General features: G+C 43.6%; 1 protein-coding gene across 1 annotated transcript in view; it reads right to left on the bottom strand.

Moving 5' to 3' along the window:
- DNAH11 (dynein axonemal heavy chain 11) overlaps window positions 1-24,413 on the bottom strand; it is a 286,917-nt gene that overhangs the window by 233,277 nt on the left and 29,227 nt on the right. Inside the window, exons 9-18 of the mRNA XM_066240541.1 lie at window positions 17,320-17,436; window positions 11,807-11,944; window positions 10,805-10,929; window positions 10,065-10,263; window positions 7,925-8,029; window positions 7,389-7,781; window positions 2,275-2,607; window positions 1,420-1,674; window positions 1,170-1,339; window positions 522-744 (exon numbers count right to left, since the gene is read on the bottom strand). Coding sequence (XP_066096638.1) covers window positions 522-744; window positions 1,170-1,339; window positions 1,420-1,674; window positions 2,275-2,607; window positions 7,389-7,781; window positions 7,925-8,029; window positions 10,065-10,263; window positions 10,805-10,929; window positions 11,807-11,944; window positions 17,320-17,436 — 2,058 coding nt within the window. The remainder of the gene's footprint in view (window positions 1-521; window positions 745-1,169; window positions 1,340-1,419; window positions 1,675-2,274; window positions 2,608-7,388; window positions 7,782-7,924; window positions 8,030-10,064; window positions 10,264-10,804; window positions 10,930-11,806; window positions 11,945-17,319; window positions 17,437-24,413) is intronic.

The raw sequence follows: 24,413 nt of genomic DNA, 5'->3' as shown, positions 1-24,413 counted from the left end.
AGCAGGAAGCATCAATTCCCGTATGTGCCTTGACCCAGCAAGCCCAGGGCCTCAAACTGGCAACCTCAGTGTTCTAGGTTGATGCTTTATCCGGCGCGCCACCACAGATCAGGTCCTTTCCTTATTCTTTATTAATGTGTCCATGATATTTTTCCAATGACTAGGACACTTCTCAGTGACAGTTTTACATGAAAGAGAGCTGGAATGTATTTCATGTGTGAAAGTGATGTATAGAGTGGACCTCAAAGAGCAACTTAGAGGCTCTCTATTGCCCAAACACCTTCTAACAAGAAGGCAGCGGCACAGAGCGATATGAGCAAGTCCTGGCTGGCTTCACTACCTGTGTGACCTTGACAAAGTGGTCAAATCCTCTAAGCTTCATACTCCTGACCTATAAAATGAAACCATTAATCTCCACAGTACAGGTTGTTATGAGGATGTCCAAAGAGTACAGGTAAAGAACTTGGCTAATGGAGATGCTCAACTTATGGTATTTAGGATGATTTTACCATTCCACTTACCTCTAGCTGAACGTAGATTTGCTCAGGAAGCTTCTGGCCATAGGTTTCCAAGAGTGTGATGGTTTCCTTGAGAGGCTCGAAGAGCTCATCAGTAGCACTCTGTCGGCTTCTTACAGCCAGAAGATGCCCCATGATGTCAACCAGACCATCGTGATCACCTTTGCTTAGTTCTCTCTGAAGTCCGGCATCTGTTTCCTTTATAAATTCTTGTAGCTCATTCAGACTATTAAATACATATACGCACATATGTACTCACACACAAACACAAATTAAGCTCATTGAAACATTTAGAAGTATAGGATCTGACTGAATCATTCTTTAAAATCTGTTTATTGATATTAGAAAGAGAAGATAGGAGAGAGAAAAACGTCAATCTATTTCTGTATGTGCCCTAACCAGGGATCAAACCGGCAACCTTCTGCACATTGTAATGATGCTCCAACCACCTGAGCCACATATGCTTTCTCATATGTGCCTTGACCAGGGGTTGATTGAATCTTACTTTCACTATTTACCTAATTAAATATTACTGGTTATCTCTATTAATAAAATGGGTAGTACTAATACTCTTAAAAAATTAATATCTCAGTTTTAGAAAGCAGTCAGGGGTTAAATTATAAGTCCAAATATCAAAGCACAAAAGACTACCTGTCAATGACAAATCTCAAAAGATGCTCCTGAAACATCCAGCTCCATTTTTTGATAATGTTCAGCAAGCTTACTTTGAAAGGCTTCATGTCCACCTTGAACCAACTATCAAACACTCTGAAGTCATCAAACTTGCTCATCTGAATGTACAACGCCTCATAAATGTCAATCTACAATTAGAAAAAGAAAAAAATCACTAGAACTCAATCAAAAGCCAAGAACTACGGTAAAAGCGAAAGGGCTTCCTTGCCTGTTTCTTGAATTGTTCTAGAGTTGGGGGTTGTTCGGGGAGCTCTTCGCTGGCCTGAGCATCCATCTCCTTGGATGACAGGGTCTGGCCGTACAGGAGAAAATGCTTCATGACCTCAGCCCGGTCATCCACCCAGAGGTAAGCGTACGTGTCCAGGGTATTTCTGAAGTCCAAGACTTGGCTGATGACGCCTGCCACTCTGTTCATTATTTCCTGCCTGGCCTCCGCCAGGCCTAACATGTTATCCATGTCATTCTAAATGAGAGGAAAACCGAGCACTTATTAAAACCAGTCTTGAGCTATCAATTATGTGCAACATCACAGTACCCAAGGCAATTCTTCAAAGGAAGAGTAGTTGCTACAATCAAAAATGAAGCTGTTGGCCCTGGCCAGTTGGCTCAGCGGTAGAGCGTCGGCCTGGCGTGCAGGAGTCCCGGGTTCGATTTCCGGCCAGGGCACACAGGAGAGGCGCCCATTTGCTTCTCCACCCCTCCCCCTCTCCTTCCTCTCTGTCTCTCTCCTCCCCTCCCGCAGCGAGGCTCCATTGGAGCAAAGATGGCCCGGGAGCTGGGGATGGCTCTGTGGCCTCTGCCTCAGACGCTGGAATGGCTCTGGGCGCAACAGAGCGACACTCCAGAGGGGCAGAGCATCGCCCCCTGGTGGGCGTGCCGGGTGGATCCCGGTTGGGCGCATGCAGGAGTCTGTCTGACTGCCTCCCCGTTTCCAGCTTCGGAAAAATGAAAAAAAAAAATGAAGCTGTTTTTTTCCAACTTCTCCTTTCCTGTACTCTCCACCAACCCAATTTCTTTTGAAATCATCAAGATAGAAACCAACACCCATTTTCAAAGAAAATACCTGATAATTTGCTATCTCCAGATGCGTCGCTACTCGCTTCATCTGGGCGGACATCCTAAAACTACCGCACAGCATTTCTTCGACCAGATCGTAGACGCCATCCCCAGCCTCTCTTTCTAAAGAAGGTTTAAACAGAATCTCGGGGGGCATCAAGATCATCTGTGCCTGAAAAAATGGTGCAGGTTTCAACTGCTTCTCTGTATTCATCAGAAAGAAGTCTAAGTCGTGCATTATAGCTTGAAAAAAGCCTTCCACCACGATGTCATCAATGAATTCTACATAAATCTTCCAGGTATCCAGAGAAGGATTGGCTTTGAAGAGCTTTCTATTTTCCTAGGAACATAAATTATTAACACATGAGTACAAACACTAGTGAGTATAAAAACAAAAGCATTCTATTTAAATAATCTGTTAGGGAAGAGACTGCATTTTTGCGCCTAACACAGGAACATTCTAACGCTAGGCTGCAGAAACTTATGCTAGACAGTAAAGATAGAAGCAGGATCTTTTTTAAACATTTAGTACATTTTAAAGACACATTCAGGCCTGACCTGTGGTGGTGCAGTGGATAAAGTGTCAACCTGGAAACACTGAGGTTGCTGGTTCAAAACCCTGGCTTGCCTGGTCAAGGCACATATGGGAGTTGATGCTTCCTGCTCCTCCCCCTTCTCTCTCTCTCTCTCTCTCTCTCTCTATCTATCTATCTATCTATCTATCTCTCCCCCTCCTCTCTAAAATGAATAAAAAAAAAAAAAAGACACATTCAAGGCCCTGGCCAGTTGGCTCAGCGGTAGAGCGTTGGCCTGGCATGCGGGGGACCCGGGTTTGATTCCCGGCCAGGGCACATAGGAGAAATGCCCATTTGCTTCTCCACCCCCCCTCCTTCCTCTCTGTCTCTCTCTTCCCCTCCCGCAGCCGAGGCTCCACTGGAGCAAAGATGGCCCGGGCGCTGGGGATGGCTCCTTGGCCTCTGCCCCAGGTGCTAGAGTGGCTCTGGTCGCAGCAGAGCGACGCCCCGGAGGGGCAGAGCATTGCCCCCTGGTGGGCAGAGCGTCGCCCCTGGTGGGCGTGCCAGGTGGATCCCAGTCGGGTGCATGCGGGAGTCTGTCTGACTGTCTCTCCCCGTTTCCAGCTTCAGAAAAAAAAAAAAAAAAAAAAAAGACACATTCAAAAGTCATTCTTTAGCCCCTGGCCGGTTGGCTCAGCGGTAGAGCGTCGGCCTAGCGTGCGGAGGACCCGGGTTCGATTCCCAGCCAGGGCACATAGGAGAAGCGCCCATTTGCTTCTCCACCCCTCCGCCGCGCCTTCCTCTCTGTCTCTCTCTTCCCCTCCCGCAGCCAAGGCTCCATTGGAGCAAAAGATAGCCCGGGCGCTGGGGATGGCTCTGTGGCCTCTGCCCCAGGCGCTAGAGTGGCTCTGGTCGCAATATGGCGACACCCAGGAGGGTCGCAACATGGCGACGCCCAGGATGGGCAGAGCATCGCCCCCTGGTGGGCAGAGCATCGCCCCCTGGTGGGCGTGCCGGGTGGATCCCGGTCGGGCGCATGCGGGAGTCTGTCTGACTGTCTCTCCCTGTTTCCAGCTTCAGAAAAATGAAAAAAAAAAAAAAAAAAAAAGTCATTCTTTAAAAGAAAGTCATTATAAGATTACTATCTTCAAATACAGACAAGAAATACATTAGTTCCCAGAACATTCAAGGTATATTCATTTAGGGTCCAATTCTTTTTTTTTTTTTGTATTTTTCTGAAGTTGGAAATGAGGAGGCAGTCAGACAGACTCCCGCATACGCCCGACCGGGATCCACCCGGCATGCCCACCAGGGGGCGATGCTCCGCCCATCTGGGGCACCGCTCTGTTGCAACCAGAGCCATTCTAGCGCCTGAGGCAGAGACCATGGAGTCATCCCCAGCACCCGGGCTAACTTTGCTCCAATGGAGCCTTGGCTGCAGGAGGGGAAGAGACAGAGAGGAAGGAGAGGGGGAGCGGTGGAGAAGCAGATGGGCACTTCTCCTGTGTGCCCTGGCCAGGAATCGAACCTGGGACTCCTGCATGCCAGGCCGACGCTTACCACTGAGCCAACCGGCCAGGGCTAGGCTCTAATTCTTGCTCTGTCCCTAACTCTATGTGGCCATGGACTTTGCCTTCCAGAGACCTGCTTGTAAATGAAGAGGTTTCCCTAAAGCTCTCCTTCAGAGAACACTGTCCTGGGATATCCAAAGTTCACTAAGTCAGCAAAGTGCTATGTACTCTTGGTCATTCTTAGAGACTCAAAGTGTACCTGTTATAGTCAGGTTTACTTAGCTTGGTTTAATAACCCAATTGCTTCCAAACACGAAGAATATTTCTCGCAAGCCACCTATGAGCAGTCTATGGAACAGTAGCTTAGCTTGGGAAACACTGGTCCGGTCAAGTCTAGGTTCTCTGTGTGCTTTAACAATATGAAGTTCTTCTCCCTTTTCAGCATCTCCCAAGAGCGTGGGTGAAGTTATGAACAGTCCATGGGGCACCACAGGGCCAGACACAGACGTGGTCAAGGACTGCTAGAGGTTGGGCATACAGTGGCGCAGGCCTAGGAACATGGATTTGAAAGGCCAGGTGGGCAGTCAGGGTGATTCCAGAGACACCTTCTGAGAGAGTTCACACAGGCCAGAGGGCAGATGCCCAAGCCAGAAACAGTAGCAAAGAGAAAAGGAGACATTGGAAGGGGAGCTGGTCATAAGGTAGACTGCGCTTTCTGCTTTCTTTGACTATTTGCTGCTGTGGATATAGGATCCAAAATTCGAAGGTGTGTGCTATATGTAAACATCTGAACTGCAGGAGTGAGCCTAGCTCCAGATAAAGTAGGGCTGAAACGAGCAAGCTCTAGGGGTTTCTTGCCCTCAAACAAATTTCAGAACTATTCTTTCAGGGATGCTCTGTTGTTCACCATCCAAGTGAAACCATTTACATCTGTGTAGGAGATGTGACCCGCAGCCCATGGTGTGCAGTACACACGCCGGGCAGCTGACAGCAGCCTGACTCCTCTGTAGACACCTGAAAGGGGGATCTAGATCTCAGGGCTAGTAAGAAATCCTTAAAGGCCGTCTACTCAGTCTCTGCAAAGCCCTAACACACACACAGCGTTACACTGGTCCGAAGCCAGCTGCTGAGCAAGGACTAGAACCCGTGCCTCTTGACTCCCCACGGTGGGGCACTTCCCAGCCTCACAGTAACACGCCTGTGCTGGCCCCATTGTTTATACTTCTCACACCAAGAGACCCAGTTGGTATTGCTGGGGTGGCATTTATAAAAAGGGTTCTATCTTCAACAATTTAGGGCAAAGGGAGAAAAAGGAAGAGAAAGGTCACTAAATGATTGCTCGAGTCACCTCCAAGCCCAAGCTTCCTTGATCTCACCCTTCCCTCATCCTCTTAAACTCTGACTGCCGGTAGCCACTGAGATCCCACAGCCACAGAGGACGCGGTGTGAAAAGGCAGCATGGATTCGCCCTGTTGTCTATTTCCACAGCTTTCCTCCAAACCACATTCCTCACTGGAAGTCTGAACACAGGGCTCAGAACCATTTGCTGATGAGAGGGGAGAAAAATCACTCAGGGACCATTTCAAGGCCAGTCCATGCACCTCCTCTCTGTTACAGTGGATCCATACCCTATTCAGTGGTCGGCAAACTCATTAGTCCACAGAGCCAAGTATCAACAGTATAATTATTGAAATTTCTTTTTGGGAGCCAAATTTTTTAAACTTAAACTATATAGATAGGTACATTCCTTATCGAGGTAGCGCCCGCACGTGGTATTTTGTGGAAGAGCCGCACTCAAGGGGTCAAAGAGTTGCGTGTGGCTTGTGAGCCGCAGTCTGCTGACCACTGCCCTATCTCATCTAAGCCCATGGCTTTCCATATCACGTCTGTGTTTCTGACTCTGATTCTGTGTCGCACGCCTAAAGTTCTCCCCTAAACTCTAGACTTCCACTTGCAATGCCAACCTACTCAAAATCTCCCCTTGAGCAGGCGTATCTTATTAGCATGCCCAAAACCAAATCCTGTTTTTTTCCCTAAAAAATCTGCTCCACCACAGTCCTCTCTATATCATTCTTCCCATTGCTCAGACCAAACACCTGAAGTCGCCCTGGACTTCGCTCTCCTCTGACCTGTCACAACAAATCCTGTTGGCTCTACCTCCAAAATATATGCCGCCTGTGAGCACTTTCGTCACTACCGCCCTGACCCAAGCCGGCATCACTTGTCACCTGGACTGTTAGAATAGCCTCCCAATGGTCTCCCTGTCTACCACTCCCTGGCTCTGCTGGGGTTCACACCCAACGGAGTCAGGAAAACCTGTGAGCAGAGCCTCCAGCTCCTATTTCCCCTCAGTGCAAAAGCCAGAGCTATTATCATGCCATCCTTAGGAGATAGTTGACAGCGTGACACGAGGTGTTGTAAACAAGAGAGCTCGCACCTACAGGCACTCAACAAATAATCGTGGCTATTCAAGCCTCCAAAAGAGGATCTAACTATGACAGCAATAAGGGTCCCATCTCCTGCCTCTCTGGTTCACCAAATATCTCACATTCCGATCTCTTCTCTCAGAAAAGGGAATCAAGAAATCTATAGAAATTACAGGCAAGTAACGCAAACCCCGCCACTTTAAATGCCTAACAAAACAACACAGAAACCTCTTTCAGGATGCAGCTGACTTCGGCATTATTAGGTTGAATATTTTGGCTCTTTTTTTTAAACTAAATGAAAATATCATCTATGACCTGACCAGGTGGTGGCACAGAATACACAGAGCATTGACCTGGGATGCTGAGCTCCCAAGTTCAAAACCCCAAGGTCATTGGCTTGAGTGAGAGATCACAGACATGACCCCAAGGTCACTGGCTTGAGTAAGGGGTCACTCGGTCTGCTGTAGCCCCCCCGTCAAGGCACATATGATAAAACAGTCAATGAACAACTAAGGTGCCGCAATGAAGAACAGAACAGATGTTTTGCATCTCTCTCCCTTCCTGTCTTTCCCTGTCTGCCCCTCTCTCTCTCTGCTAAAAAAAAAAAAAAAAAAAAAAAAAAAAAAAAAAAAGATCATCAGTGAATGCTGTGGCCTGAAAAGCCATTACCTCCACCAAGTTGTGTATCTTGCAGCCATCCTCTTGGATGAGCTTGTACTTCTTGGTAAAGATGTCGCCCTTGTCCTCCAGAGCGAAGGCAGCCTCCCTCCTGTGCTCTCTCCGGGGCAGGAGCGCGCACTCGGCCCACGCCCGCATGGTCCGCTGGATGACTCCAACGTTGTTCTGCGCGTGCGCGATTCTGCGCTCCAACTCAGAGGTGGCCGTGGTCACCCTCTCGACGTACCCCCAGCAGTCATCCTGCCACGTCAGCAATGTCGCGGCGGCTTGTAGCTGCTCATCCAGAGCCCTCAGCTCGTCTTCAATCAGAGGGTACTCCACCTCCAGGACCGTCTGCTTCAGCTTGTTATAGCCTCGCACGAGAAGCTCAAGATTTCCAATGTACTGAGCAAAACAAGACCCCAAACACATGTGAAAGCTCCTATATCTGCCTTAGATGCATAAAAGTATCACAGGTCTCCATGTCAATCATTAAAATTCAAAACGTTTCTGTTCAAAATATGTCCTGGTATATAAAAAATACAAACCTTTAAAATCGTGTTTCTGTTTTTGAAGATGGCTAAGGCGGAATTCGGGATGTCTGACTTCTTCAACATCAACAGGTATTTCACTTCCTTCAAGGTAGCCACTAGCTATTTAGAGAAAAATCAATGATTGTTGCATATCGTTCTTTTTTAAAACAAGTTAAAATCAAAGCATATTTTCATCCAATAATTACTAATATTTTCAAACTGTCAAAGTAAAGAGGCTTTTGTCTCTTATGCTTTTTAAAAGCAACAATCACACAGTCCATAGAAATATAAATAATGAAGGTACAAATCAGTAAGTATGGCCCACTGTCAGAGAACAGATTCAAGCCGAAGACAGCAACATAAGCACACCAAGCTATCAGACTTGAAGATAGGCGTTTAAAATATGTATGTAGTCCCTGGCCAGGCAGTGGTGCAGTGGATTGAGTATCGAACTGGGATGCAGAGAATCCAGGTTCGAAACCTCAAGGTCGCCGGCTTGAGTGCAAGCTCATCCAGCTCGAGCACAGGCTCACCAGCATGAGTACAGGGTAGCTGGCTTGAGCATGGGATCATAGACACGACCCTATGATCACTGGCTTGAGCAAGGGGTCACTTGGTCTGCTGTAGACCCCCAGGTCAAGGCACATATGAGAAAGCAATTAGTGAACAACTAAGGTGCTGCAATGAAGAATTGATGCTTCTCATCTCTCTCCCTTCCTATCTGTCTCTCTCTCTTTGTCACAAAAAAATTTTTTTAATTAAAAAAATAAAATATATATGTTGTATTTACTGTATATATGCACATATAGTCATATGTAAATACATACATATAAATATGTATATAATTGCTATTAAATACTTGTACTTTTTTTGTTTTTTTATTCAGTGAGATGGGGGGAGGCAGAGACAGACTCCCACATGCAACTGTCTGGGATCCATCCAGCAAGCCCACTAGGGGGCAATGCTCTGCCCATCTGGGGCATAGCTCCATTGCTCAGCAACCAAGCTCTTCTTAGCACCTGAGGTAGAGGCCAGGGAGCCATCCTCAGTACCCCCCAAATCACTCCATTGAGCCATGCCTGCAGGAAGGGAAGAGAGAGAGGGGTGGGGGATGGCAAAGCAGATGGGTGCTTCTCCTGTGTGCCCTAACCAGAAATTGAATCCAGGATATACATACACCAGGCCGACTCTCTAAAACTGAGGCAACCAGCCAGGACCTGTACTTTCATTATTACATGTAATGAAATTGTGAGAAAATGTGAAATTTCTCTGTTATGTGGTTTATCAGCAGATAACAAAAAATTTGTTCATTAAGGATAATTTTCCTGGATATTGTTTAACTGTCAATATTATTTTTGGTGTTTATATGTTGTTTTATGTATTTTTGAAAATTTTGAAAATTGTTTTATAAACATTAAAATCAATTTAACCAACATATTCAAGGTTATTGTCCCTTAGAAGGATATTAATAATAGCAAAATGTACCATTGTTCACCCACAGCATGGCAAAAGGTCTTTCATTCTATACAATCTGTGGGTTCCTCAAATCTAAACTTACATGATAAAATTTTAATGAACTAAAAATACTGGTATAGGTGCTATAAATATAATTCAAGCCAGACAACATGATAAAAGACTAATGATTTCATTCATTTGAGCTCAATTGATTAACCAAGCGCAAGACACTGTCTTAGAAATACAGAACACAAAGATAAAATGAAATGTACCCTATGCTCTAGTGAAGGAGAAATGGTAAATAAATAATTGTGAAGCAAAACAGAATTTGGGAAATAAATCTCTAAAACTAAAGCCTATTAGAAGTCACATCCTCTTGGCACTGACATTCTCCCAAAATAAAGTATAAATGACCCCATTATCAGGCATACACTTATAATAAAAATTACATATATTAAACACCTTAAAAACATCGAACCCCAGAAAACCAGATAGAAGGTGACGGAAGATAATTTGACTTTGGGCAAGGGGTATGCAACATAATCAAATATCAAAATAATCTGGAGATGTTTTCTCTGAACATATGTACCCTGATTTATCAATGTCACTGCATTAAAATTAATCAAAAAAATAAAAATAAAAACTGTTTGGTCAGATAAACAAAACAAAACAACAACAACAAAAAACATCGAACCCCTACCTCTGGGTCAAAGTTGACACTGAGAAGACCATTTACGGCACTGAATTTAATCAAGGGTTGATTCAAACTGAATTCACAGATTTCATCCACATTACTTTTCCATTCATCATAGATACGATTTTCAAACTGGTCTAGCAGAGCTGTCATTTCAACATACTTCTGACGAACTGGGGCATCATCATCAGGGCTTCCCAACATTCTGTGGGAATATGGTTTTTCCACCTTTCTATATATTAGATAGATTTCAGCTTAACCGTTTTACAAGAATACACAATCCAAAATATAACAAAATACACTATAAAAATCAGGAAGAGAAAGAAGGAAGGCCAAATAATGCTGATTGTCTTTGCCTTAAAAGAAATGAATAGAATGCCAAAGAATTTGCTAAATGCCAACAGCAGTGAGTTACCAATTCCTACATAGAAAACAGAAAGGTACAGAAGTCTTCAAAAGAAAAGAAAATATCAGTTCTTAAAGAAAGGAAAAACAGTAACAAAAAACCCACAAACATATCGTGGGTGAAAAGGAAATGTGAATAGAAGAAAGGATAACCACATGAAAATATATGAAGTTATAAGTCCCATTAGACATATTCCAATACCACGGCAATGAATCTTCCCCAATGAGTCCAGCCAACGAAAAGAGAGGAAAGACTTCTGTCGGTGTTAACATGAACAGCTCCTGCCCTACATAGAAGTCACCTGTATCATTAGGGTAACTTCACAAGCCTGGATACTCACAGAGACTGCAGTGATGCAAAGTTTGACCAAAATGTCTGAAGTCGTTCAAGGACCTGTTTAGCCCACTGGATATTTCCTGAGGTGAATGGCATATTCTTGTTAAGAACTACGTTTCCACATTCAATCTGCAAGTTGTTATTTTGGTGAAAAGAAAGAAATGGAACATTTAATTAGTGCATTCCAACCTCGTTGAGCAATTGTTCATTTCAGTACTTTTTTTAGGACAATATATATAAAATATATGCATTTAAGTGACTTGATTTGTAGAAGAGTAATGGCCTCCCCTCCCCCCCACTGATTTTTTATCTTATTTTTATTAATTTTAATGCAGTGACATTGATAAATCAGGGTACATATGTTCCAAGAAAATATCTCCAAATTATTTTGACCTTTGAATGTGCTGCATACCCCTCACTCAAAGTCAAATCGTCCTCCGTCACCTTCTATCTGGTTTTCTTTGTGCCCCTACCCTCCCCCAACTCCCTCCCTCTCCTTCCTTGCCCCCCCACCCCTCCACCCCACTCCCTGTTACCATCACATTCTTGTCCATGTCTCTGAGTCTCATTTTTATGTCCCATCTATGCATGGGTTCATATAGTTCTTAGTTTTTCTGATTTACTTATTTGACTCCGTATAATGTTATCAAGGTCCATCCATGTTATTGTAAATGATTCGATGTCATCATTTCTTATGGCTGAGTAGTATTCCATAGTATATATGTACCAAAGCTTTTTAATCCACTCGTCCTCTGACGGACACTTGGCCCCACTGATTTTTTAGAGAGAGAGGCATCAACTCATTGTTCGACTTAATTACTCCAGTCAGAAGAGTTTTGATTCTAAGGTAGGTCATTCATCTCCATGAGAAAATCAATTAAATAAAAGCAAGAAGTCTCAGTGCCTACATCTACTCTTTAGATAGCTATTAAAATGAAGTACTGGTAGATGGCCCTCACCCACAGAAATGATGCTGTTGATATACTCAACTTGGCTTCTCACTCACCTGTTTCATGTGCTCATTATACAATTGCTTACACATATCCAACTCAGCATTAAACATGTGCACCAGCGTGCTGTAATGTGGGCTGAAAATTTCCATGACAACTGGTTTCTCTAGAAAATTCCCAAATATGGTCAAAAGCTATAAAAAAAATCAAAGTTAAAGAAACGTTAAGGACAATGGGTTCTCAATGCAAATAATCAGCTCACTATCTATCCCATTAGACCTTTTACACGTCTAAAGAGAGAGCAAAAATCTAGTCCCCCACAAATATTCTAAAGTGTCCCCAAACCTGAAGCCTATTTTTCCAATAAAGCAAATTCTAAATGTAATTTCCCTTCTTCGGTGGAAAATGGCAGGTGTCAGAAACGAACAGTTCTCACAGTCACCCCTGCTCACAAATCTTACTATATCTTCCTGCCGAGCTCCAGAAAATGTAGATGTGTGCAGATCTAAGGACAAGATTTAAGTACTCTCTATTTGTTCTTCCCTCCTCCGCGTGTCTTCTCTAGCTGCGGAATATCCACAGGAAGGACCTCTAGGTCACGGCCTTATTAACTATGCCGGATGCATTCGTCACAGTGACTGCCCCCGGCAGCCCAGGTTCCGCACCACACCACTCCCGACAGAGGCCTGGGGCAGCAGGGTGATCTTCTCCAAGGACAACCTCTCCGCAGACGGTTTCTCTGGCAAGAAGGTCCTGACCAAACCAATGCCTGGAGCTAATTAGATCCCTTCTTTCTCAGGAACAGGAGCGGGCGTGGTGGGCTGAACTTACGCCGGCAAAACCGTGAGTGAACAGAAACGACTAGCACGCAGAAGAAGCCAATGAGTAGGGAGCCAGAAGAAAGCGAGCAGGCACGTGGCCCAAAACAGGATCCCATGCCAGCCAGCAGAAGACTGAAGGTCCTCAGGCTCCTCTTGCTCAGTCCATGGACCCCCTGGGTCCGACCGACCTTCACCACCTGTTTCCACTGAGCTCAGCCTAGCTGATGAGCCTGACTGTGGATTTCCATCAGCCTCCTGTCTTGTTTTCTGCCCCACAGGGATTAGCTGTGTGCTAGCTTGAGACTGCTTTCTTTGCGAGCAAGCTAATGTCATTAAAATACGTATTTTTGTGTAAGTAAAATTTATATAGTGCTGACAACGTGCCAGGCACTATATTTTCAGGGGCTCTAAAAATGCTGTTACCACGTGCTCTAGATCAAGAAACCGAGTTATAAGGAGAGAGTAACGTGCCCAAATTCACACAACCACGGGTACAGCTGGCATCTGACAGTGGGCAGTCAGCTCCCAGGACCTGTGCCTCCCTGTACAGCCTCTCACCACCCAAGGTGACAAGTGGCCTCTAATGAACAGAATGAACTAACAAGCAAAATAGAGACAGATTCATACACAAAGAGCTGGGGGTGGGGGCTGGGCGAGGGGGGTAGAGGGATTCAGCAAAAAAGGACAGAGAGAGAGAGAGAGAGAGAGAGACAGAGTGAGAGAGAGACAGACAGAGAGAGAGAGAGAGAGAAGAAGAAAGTCTCCTGGGCACAGACAACAGTGTGGTGATTGCCAGGGGGAGGGAAAGCGCAGAGGAGGGTACAGGGGTGATAAATGGTGATAGATGAAGACTCGCCTTAGGCTGAACACAGAGTACAGAGATGTGTTGTAGAACTGGGCGCCTGAAACCTCTATAATTATGTTAACCAGTGCCACCCCCGTAAATTTAATTTAAAAGATAAATAAAATTGTTCTTTTATCATTTGCTTATCCTGTGTAGGCCTCGTAAAATATTATTAGGCCTGTTATAGAGATGTTTTCTTTTGAAATGAAAAAAAAGATATCTTCTCAAAATAACTAAAGAAATCAACGTGGCAGAAAACTTCGTGATACCAAGGTTGGTGCCTTGTCAGTGAAGCGTCAGAAGAGCTAGTTTTCCCCTTAGGAAATAACAGGTGTTCTCCAAAATTTGTTCTCTTTAAAAAAAAAAAAGCTTCCCTGTACACATTTAACATTCTGTAAATATTTCCATAAACTATACTCAATGAAAAAAAAAAACACAATGAAAAAAGTCATACAAATTAAAATGGAAATCTAACTGTATCTTAGAGATCAATATAGACAAACACATTCTGGGGCTTTTCTTCTGGTAATGCTAATTATAACTACTGTAGAAACTGCTAAATATTTTAAGATCTGCTTGGCTGGTTGCTACCTAGCAAAATGTAAATTATTAACTTTCTCCTCTCAACTGTTTTGTTGAATTTAGACTTCCTGTTTAAATTCAAAAGTAAACACTGTCTCATACATTTAACAAATAAATGTGCGTCAACAACAGGAAGGAGATATTTATTTTATAACATTCTCTTTCAAACACTTATATCAACTACAACTGACAGAATATCACAGGCTTCCTCACGACATCTCATCTTGCCTATCCGACAGGCTTCGTTGGACTTAACTCCAAGTATAAAAGAGGAAAGAGCGAATATTCTTTGAGGAGGTTTAAAGCCAGAGAGTAGTAATAAAACAAGAGTTCACCTTTTAAGCAGTAGACATTATCATAATTTTGCAACATCACAGATACATATTCATTACCCTCCAGAATGAGAATAAAGGTCATCTGAACCTCTTGCTTCCTCCTCATCGTGGAACTAGGAGCTATTTCATGAAGAGTAGAGATGTGTTCCTTCATCACCTCAGGAGATTAAAGATAAACTATTATTTCTTCCCTTAAATATCCCATTTGAGTTCTGTCAGGTCTGCCTTCATTTCCTTCTGCTTCTTAGTTTCATTATGTAACACGTCTCTCACAGGCTACTGCCGCTGGTCAAGTACATATTTATATTTTCCTAGGCTTGCCCCTTTCAAAGACTCTGTTTAATCTGTCGCTGCCTGACCCATACAGGGTGAAGCAAAAGTAGGTTCACTGTTGTTTGTATGAAAAATAACACTATAATAAATAATAAAAGAATAAACTGTTGCACATGGTCGCTATAGACTTTCCTTTACCCACCCCGTATACACTTCAATTTTAGTTTTCAATTATATTGTCTAAACACTTTTCTAGACACCTTTATTTTCTAACAGTCTGCCTTCATATATGCACACTGTAAATTTTAGAGAAATACCCATTTGAGTTTTTTTGGGTTTTTTTAGTGAGTGCCAACACTGCTGGCTCTGAACGACAGTTTCACACTAGACTAGACAGACTAGTGTTTGGTTCCAGGCCCTTCCTGGTCACCATCTTTGCCAAGAACAGGCACGGAATCGTGATCTTCAGAGAACGGTCTGCAGGTATTTACTCCCTGGACACAACAGTACATGATCAGAGTGCAGCATCCCACACACTGATGGTGGAAATCATTTTCTCCCTAAACGCACAAGCGTGTAATGTGTTTCCTTCGACTCTCCCTGCAGTCCTCTCCCTCCCTGTGTCGTTGCAGCCCTGACTGCCCATCAGTCCACCTAACTTGAAGCAGCTGCTCAGGACCTGCTCTACCCAGGGCACTGCAGGTGATCTGAATACAACAAAACCACAAGATGCTGTCCCGCCCCTGCAGCGCGTGGCGGGCGGGAGCTCACCTTACACGTTTCAGTAGATGGGGCAGAAATATGTAGGAAGCTAAAGAAAACGTCCATGGCAGTAAGAGAAAACTGTTTGGAGAACCAGCAGCTGGCATGCACTAGAACAGAATCCATCTTAACGTGTGTGAGGCGGGGAAGGAGGAGGACTTGAATTAGAAAAGGTAGCAACCTTGTAAGTAAGACCTCACTCTCCGAGCCTTCTTCCTGTTGTTACAGAAACACTGACAAGGGGCTCCCAGCAACAGAGGACGTGATAGACTGTAAGGGAGGCATTAATAAAAAATACTGCCGAAATCCTGCTACAAAAGCAAGAAAACAGTTATGATTCATTGCTACGTGGAAAAGGTTACCAAGGGGGATCAGAATATGATGTCATTTTTGTCAAAAAGAAATATGTGTGCATATCTAGCCCGAGAAAAAGTGTGGCAGTATTAAATATGATAGTTTTTCTGAGAGGTGGGATTACAGGGGGGTTTATTTCATAACAACAGGCTATATATATTTTGGCCAGCAGCATCTTGGTTTCATCCCAGAGCGCTTAGAAAACAATGCAGTATTTGATCCTCATGAATTCTGTGTTAAAACGCTTGGCTTGGGCCAGAAGACACTAGTGCAGGGGTCTGGAACATATGGCTCGCGAACCAGATGTGGCTCTTTTGATGGCTGCATCTGGCTTGCAGATAAATCTTTAATAAAAAAAAATAATAACATTAAAAATATAGAACATTTTCATGTATTACAATCCATTCATTTCCTATCACTCATGTTCATGGTTGCGGGTGGCTGGAGCCAATCACAGCTGTCCTCCGGAACAACACCAAATTTTTATTGGATAATGCATAACGTACATGGGTTGTTGTATGGCTCTCACGGAATTACATTTTAAAATATGTGGCGTTCATGGCTCTCTCAGCCAGAAAGGTTCCCGACCCCTGAGCTAGTGTCTTCACCACCATCTGACCAATTCATCTGAATTTGAAGGTCAAAATCAAACAAATCTTATATCATCACATCTGTGTCTATGATATATTTCTTTTATTGATTGATTGAATTTAGAGAGAAGGAGGAAGGGAGAGAGAGAAAAACTGGTTTGTTGTTTCACTTATTTATGCATTCATTGGTTGATTCTTCTATGTGCCCTGACCAGGGATTGAACCTGCAACCTTCGCATATCAGGATGATGCTCTAACCACTGACACACTGTTTGGCACTGCCATTGTCAACGAACTGTGCCTATGATTCTCTAGCTATGTTTCTTCTGGTATTGCAGCCTCTTTTGCAATGTCATCTGAATTTATACTTGGCTTACAATTTTCTTTGGCGAGCAAGTTTCACAGGGTGTCCCTATTCCTTACATGATCAGCTTTCCATTTGGAAGGACTATCAATGTGCTTTTCTTTTATGCACACTTTAATAGATACATCCTATATTTCACCAACATCTTTTCACGCTTTAACATCTCTGAAATTAGACTGTGTTATATTGTCAATGCATAATTTCTTGACATTTTTAATTGATATACCTGATGAAAGACAGTATATAAGTTGCTATTTGTTTTTGTCAGAGTGATAAGTAGAAAGGTGAGCCCAACCTATGTAAGCAATGGTTAAGAAAATAAATTCTTGAATTAACAGATATTTTTCACTTTGGTTTAATTTTGAATCAGTATTTCATAGGCCATGCCCAATTTACTCTAAAGGTAATGAAACTTAAAACCCTGTGAATGCAAGAAAAGATCAATAGTTCAATGTCTTGACCTTGTCCAAAGTAATCATTAGAGCATAATTCTACATTTATAATTCAGGAAGCGAAATATGAAAAGAGACTGTGACCAGTCAATAGTTTACCTGGATCGGAAAGGACTATATTCAACCCTTTCATCTAACAGTCTAAATTACTCATTAGTAAATGATTATTATGACAGCGTCTTCAGAACTAACCTTAAATGCAGCTTCCAAACCATTACAGTTCAAGAAACCTTCGCAAAGAATCGTCCCAAGCCTTCTGTCAAAATCCAAAGTTTTGGACTTAAACACAACATAATCGCTTTCAAATTCCTGTAAAATTCAGTGTGAAATATTAGTTTACAGGAAAGAGTCCAATAGTGGAAACAGCAATCACACAAGCATAACACACCCTGCCCCCTCCCATCTGCCCTCACTTTCTGAATGAATTTATTTTTCGTAGCAGGATTCCAGGGCCGATCAAGAAAGGGCTACACTGGCCCTGGCCAGTTGGCTCGGTGGTAGAGCATCGGCCTGGCGTGCAGGAGTCCCAGGTTCGATTCCTGGCCAGGGCACACAGGGGAGGCGCCCATCTGCTTCTTCACCCCTCCCCCTCTCCTTCCTCTCTGTCTCTCTCTTCCCCTCCCACATCCAAGGCTCCATTGGAGCCAAGTTGGCCCGGGTGCTGAGCATGGCTCCATGGCCTCTGCCTCAGGCGCTAGAGTGGCTCTGGTTACAACAGAGCAACACTCCAGAGGGGCAGAGCATCGCCCCCTGGTGGGCATGCCGGGTGGATCCCGGTCGGGCACATGTGGGAGTCTGTCTGACTGCCTCCCCGTTTCCAACTTCAGAAAAATACAAAAAAAAAAAAAAAAAAAAAAGAAAGCTACACTGTACACCTGAGCAGCGGTTCAGGTGGCAGCTTTACGGGAACACTGAGCATTCCACACTGTCCGCCACTTTTGTCACAATCCCTGTCCCTGCTTTGGACCCCAGCATCAGCACTCTGACCCACCAGTCTGTCCTCCTTCTCCCAATTCATTTGGATTGCAAATGAAAAAAGCAAAGCTTTTCAGAAAAGAAAACAGAACCCATTCTTGTTGTAACTCAAGTATACCTATCCATTTAAATAGGAAGTTTTGTTTATTTTTCATGGAGCAGAAAAACCTACCAGGAAACACTGTGTCATCAGGTGAGAACTAAAATCACAGGTCTGTAAAGATGCATTATTCGTTATAAAGATAAAACAAAACACCCTTGCCTGACCAGGCGGTGGCGCAGTGGGTAGAGCATTGGACTGGGATGCGGAAGGACCCAGGTTCGAGACCCCAGGATAGCCAGCTTGAGCATGGGCTCATCTGGCTTGAGCAAAAAAGCTCACCAGCTTGGACCCAAGGTCACTGGCTCGAGCGGGGGGTTACTCGGTCTGCTGAAGGCCCGCGGTCATGGCACATATGAGAAAGCAATCAATGAACAACTACGGTGTCGCAACGAAAAACTGATGATTGATGCTTCTCATCTCTCTCCGTTCCTGTCTGTCTGTCCCTATCTATCCCTCTATCTGACTCTCTCTCTGTCCCTGTAAAAAAAAAAAAAAACACTTAACATTTTCCCGGTGTCTCTCTCACTACTATGCAGTTAGCAACCCCGTTTCCTCCTAATACATAACCACCCACTCATAATTAGAAAGCATGACAGAGTAACTATCATCTGCACAGCATTGCAATTCACAGTCTTCAGTGAATTATCCCAGAAATCCAGAAACACCTTGCGCTTTCCGGTCAAACTACCCCTGGAGTGCCTGCCACACGTTTAACTTCATGATGACAGCTAACATTTACTCATTTAGAGTTTTCTGCTCTAAATGCTTCACACTATTAACTCAATTCTCACAACATTGGATGTGGGAAGTACTTTCTTTTCCATTTTATAGGCAACAAAACAAACTCAGAGGAGGTCAATAATGTGCCCACGGTCACTTCACTGGTAGACGGTAGGACCAGAATTTAAAGCCTGGGAACGTGGCTCAAGAGCCCGCACTCCAACCATGATGTTCTATGAGGAATGCACCTTGTGCGAACACATGCTGAAGACAGACTGTAACAGCGGAGTTCTAGAGCTCTGTTCGTCACACACCACATGTCATATTCAGCATCGAGGAAGTCCCTAGTTCTGAATTACAGCCAAACAGTTCCTTCGTTCAAGGATCACTGACTTTTGAAAGTAAACACGATTTCCCAACAAGTTGTAACAAGCCTGACTTATCCCTCTTCGCAATATGGCAACAAGGAAAACACAACTTAAGATCCTCAAACATTGCCTGAACACTTAGTAAACAAGGAATAACTCGGGAAGGAAAAAAAAAAAAAAGCTAATCTCCATCGCGGATCTCTCTTCCTCTCTCCCAAACTCTTTTCTCTCCCTTACTCTCTCAACCCCAAATTCACATCTGCCAACGCACCCCTCCCGTAGGAAGTCCCACAGATAATTCAGTCACGCTGGCAGGATCTATAAACTCAGTCACCGCTCTATAAAGCATCTCTTCTTTTTTACACACTGTAACAGAAACGTCAGCAACGTCTCGGACTCCTGTTTCTCTTGGTCAAGTGCTATCAGTCTTTTCTCTTAACCGCTTCTTGAATATGTCCGCCATTCTCCAACCCCCTGGGCGCTGCCCTGGTCCTGATCACAATGACCCTCCCTGGATGTTCGCTAACCACTATCTAACTACTTTCTTTGCCTCTAGCCTTGTCTCTCCAAATCATTCTCCCAACTGCAGTCTATACAAGCTTTCCAAAAATAAAAACCCGATTATGTCCCTCATTGATTGAATCATCATCCTCCGACTGGATCCCTTAATTTCTTAAGATAAAGCCTCAAAGTCTTACGCAATCTACAAGGCCCTTCCCTTGTCATTTGGACGCTATTTACACTGTCAACTATTCCGGCTCCTCTAGCCCTCTCACACCCCAGGATCCAACCACATTCCCTTTCTCTGCATAACACATTTTTCTGCTAACACTTTCTTTCCACCTACTCTTCACCTGTCTCATTTCTTTCTTTTTTTTTTAGTTCTATTTATGTTTGTTATTTTCTGTGTCCTTCCCAGAACAGGTGAAAACACTCTTAGTCTAGCACTCTAACTGCCCCCCCTGTATTCTCCCCTGGGTGTTAAGCTCCATGAGTACAATGGCCAGGCTCTTCTCTCCACAATTGTAGCACCAATATTTACAGAGGTTCCCAGCACATAGCTGCTTTGCAATAAATATAAATATTTGTTAAATAGATGATACGCTGGTACTACTCAAGAACCATCCGAAAGTGTTTTCTATATTCTGAACCGGGAAATTTGCCCTTTATTGGTGACATGGGAAATTAATGAAGCGTTTTAGCTAGAGAAATGCTGTGTTTGGACTCAGCTCCTAAAAGCAGCTCACTCCAGCTGCTGTGTGAAGAACAGACCCTAAGGATACCAAGACAGGGGCTGAGGGAGCAGTGTGGGGCAAGCGCAATAACCCAGGAGAGAAGTGAGATCTGGCCATGCATCCAAGTGACATCTGAGAGAACCTGATGTTTGTCATGAGAAAAAGAGCAAGGTCATGGATGACTCCAATATTCCACACTATGTAGCCCATTATATGTGCCACTTAATAGGTTGGAGAAGATGGGAAAGCATGGGTATAGGGAGCTGTTAAGGCAGCGGTTTGGTTTTACAGATTTGTTTATTTCCAGGGGTCATTAAATTTGTAAGTGGAGATGCAGAGTAAGCAGCTGACCATATGACTATAATTCCTCAAAGATATACCAATGGCCAATAAGCCCATGACAAGATGATCATCATCACTAATCATTAGGGAAATGCAAATCAAACCACAATGAAGATATCACTTCACAAACATTGAGATGGCTACTATAAAAACAAACAAACAAGTGTTGCTGAGGATGGGATAACATTGGAATCCTTCTACACTGCTGATGGGAAAAAGAAATGGTTCAACCACTATGGAAAAAGCTCAGAAATTCCTCACAAAGTTAAACATAAAATTACCCTATGGTCTGGAAATTCTAATCCAAAGTATATATCCCAAAAAAATTAAAGGAGGGGCTCAAAACACCAACGTTCATAGTGCCATTATTCACAATAGACAAAAGGTGAGAACAACCCAAGTATCCATCAACAAGTGAATATCCAAAACTCATACACACACACACATACAATAGATTATTTAGCCATAAAAAGGACTAAAATTCGGACACATGCAACAATATGGATGAACTTGGAAGAGATTATGTAAGTGAAGTAAGCCAAACACATATGACAAATCTTGTGTGAGTCCATCTAGATGAGGAACCTACCATAAACAAATTCATAAATAAAGAGTAAAGGATACCAGGGACTGAGAGGAAGGGGTAAATAGAGTTACTTCATGGGTAGAGATTTTCTTGTTTGGGATAATGAAAAATTCTGTGAGTGGATAGTAATGATGGTTGCATGATACTGAATATACTTAATGCCAGTGAATTGGACACCTACAAATTAAATGGTAAATATATGTAAAAGACATTTTACCGCAATTTTTTAAAAGGCAAAAAAAAAAAACCAAACAAAACCACCCTCCATTTTGAGTTCTTTACTCTCTTCCATTTATAATGCTCTTAAATATTTTCTGTATACATATTTAGAATCACAGGGCTATAATATCTGCATCCACCATCAAACATAATTTAGAAAATTCAAGAGAAAGCAAGTCTATTGTATTTACACATACTTTTGCTTACCACATTCTTCCTGGTGTCCCAAGGTTCCTTCTTCTATTGTTCTTTCTGTATCAAGAACTTCTTTTAGCCATTATTTTGAAGTCAGATCTACTGGCAACAAATTCTCTTAGTTATTGTTCATTGAGAATGTCTTGATTACCCCTTTATTCCTGTAGGGTTATTTTGGACTGCGTAGAGAATTCCAAGGTAACATTTCTTTTCTTTGAGCACTTGAGAAATCCATTGCCATTTCCTCCTGGCCTCCATCATTTCTGATAAGAAATCCACTGTCAGGCAAATCATTTTTCTCTCCCAACTTTCAAGATTTCTTTATCTTCAATTTTCGGAAGTCTAATGGTGATATATCTCGGCACAGACTTCTCTATGCTTATCATTTGGTTTATCTTCCTGCTATTGATTCTAACTTCCTCTTGAATCTGAAGGTTTATAACTCTTGGACAGTTTAGGAAGTTTTCAGCCATTCTTTCTTCAAGACTTTGAGCCACATGGTCTTTCTCCTCTTTCTGTAACTGTGACATGAATGCTAGCTCTCTCACGGTCCCACGGGTCCCCGAGGCTGTGTTCATTTTACTTCAGTCTATGTTCTCTCTCTTCTTCAGACTGAGTGTTTTCTGTTGCTCTGTCTTCCAGGTTCACGGACTTGTTTCTCTAGCCCTCCATTTGCCATTGAGCCCAATCAGTGTGCTTTATATTTTTGTTCTATTTTTCAGTTCTACAATTCTCACTTGTTCCTATTTCTTTGCAGAGAATTTCTATTTCTTTATTGGGGCTATTTTTTTTTCATTTCTTTCAGATATGTTCATAACTGCTTGTTAAAGCATTTTTACGATGGCTCTTTAAAATATTTACCAGCTACTTCTAACATCTGTCATCTCAATGTTGGCCTCTATTACTTGTCTTTTCTTATTCAGTTGAGATCTCCCTGGTTCTTGGTAGAAGTGCTTTCCTATTGAACCTGGGATCCATTTTCATATTGTTATGAGACCTGAGATCTTATCTAAACCTTCAGTTTTTCCTGGATTTCTCTAACACTGCCTCTAGCCTCATTACTGTCAGATAGAGACAGAAGTCTAGCATCTCTTCATCAATTAACACCTAAGGGTGAGGAGCACCTTGTTATAGTTGGGCACCCAGTTCCCGATGTGGTCTCCACAGGTGTCACAGTGCTGGTGACCTGGTTGCCACTTGGTCATGGTCCTGACTCTCAACCAGGCTTCCTCTGATACTAGTCTAGTGGGGAGCTGCTGGGTGAGAGAAGAAATCCAGGCTCCCCACAGATTCTCCATGGACACTGCACAGAGTGAGCTCATTACTGACCAGCAGGGATGAAAATCATGGCTCCCTACGTGACCATCTCGGACACAGAGGGGGCTGGAGCAGCTGGAGCATCTTGTTCTAAACTGGGTCTAAGTCTAGGCTCTCCACTCGGTCTGTACTGGCATAAATGGGCGTGGGGCACATTTTCTTCTGTGCTGTTTGGCTGGACTAGAGAGATTACGGTCTGCAGGTTTTCTGTCTTGCTAGGCTGTCTTCTTCTTGATAGGAAGCAGGCTTGCATTAGGGCTTTCCATGTCTGTGCCCATGGGAGTTTCCAGGTACCAGGATCCTCAGCTCTAACTCGGGGTTATTTCAGACAACAAGAAAACCCGGACACTCATCTTTCGGGTCCCAAGGTTCCTAGCTAGATGTTCTTCTTTTCACCGTTCAGCCTTAAGTGTGTTTTCTACACGGTGACCAGTGTGCTAGCTGCACTTAGTGACAGGGATAGAGAAAAGCACACCTGCTCCATCTTCCCTAAGCAAATTTTTAAACACTGATATCTACAACACTTTAAAGAATATTTTAAAATAAACTGTATATAAATGCAATGAAATCACATGCAGTTGTTTTAAAAAAAAATGAAGCAGGCAATGTTATTATAGTGCTACAGAATGACTGACAAAATGCATTAAGTGACCAAAGCAAGGCATAAATGATGAGTAGAGGGTGCTGTTTGTGCAAAATCAAACACAACGAATACACACATGCATATGCTAGTACATGCACCAAGTATCTGGAACATTACACAACAAACTTGTAACGGTAGATGCCTTTGGGAGCCACCACAGGAGACCTAGGGGAAAGTCAGTGGGCAGAAAGAGGAGACTGAATTTTTGTACATGTCACCTTTCCAAATGAGTAAGTAATGTTTTTAAGTAATAAATTTTATCATGAGCCCTGGCCGGCTGGCTCAGCGGTAGAGCGTCGGCCTGGCGTGCGGGGGACCGGGGTTCGATTCCCGGCCAGGGAACATAGGAGAAGCACCCATTTGCTTCTCCACCCCCTGCCCCCTCCTTCCTCTCTGTCTCTCTCTTCCCTTCCCGCAGCCAAGGCTCCATTGGAGCAAAGATGGCCCGGGTGCTGGGGATGGCTCCTTGGCCGCTGCCCCAGGCGCTAGAGTGGCTCTGGTCACGGCAGAGCGATGCCCCAGAGGGGCAGAGCATCGCCCCCTGGTGGGCAGAGCGTCGCCCCTGGTGGGCGAGCTGGGTGGA

The sequence above is a fragment of the Saccopteryx bilineata genome, chromosome 7, assembly GCF_036850765.1.
Source record: "Saccopteryx bilineata isolate mSacBil1 chromosome 7, mSacBil1_pri_phased_curated, whole genome shotgun sequence".
In the NCBI taxonomy this organism is placed as follows: Eukaryota; Metazoa; Chordata; class Mammalia; order Chiroptera; family Emballonuridae; genus Saccopteryx; species Saccopteryx bilineata.
Note: the sequence above shows the minus strand (reverse complement) of the source record. Positions and strands in the feature narration are given on the sequence as shown.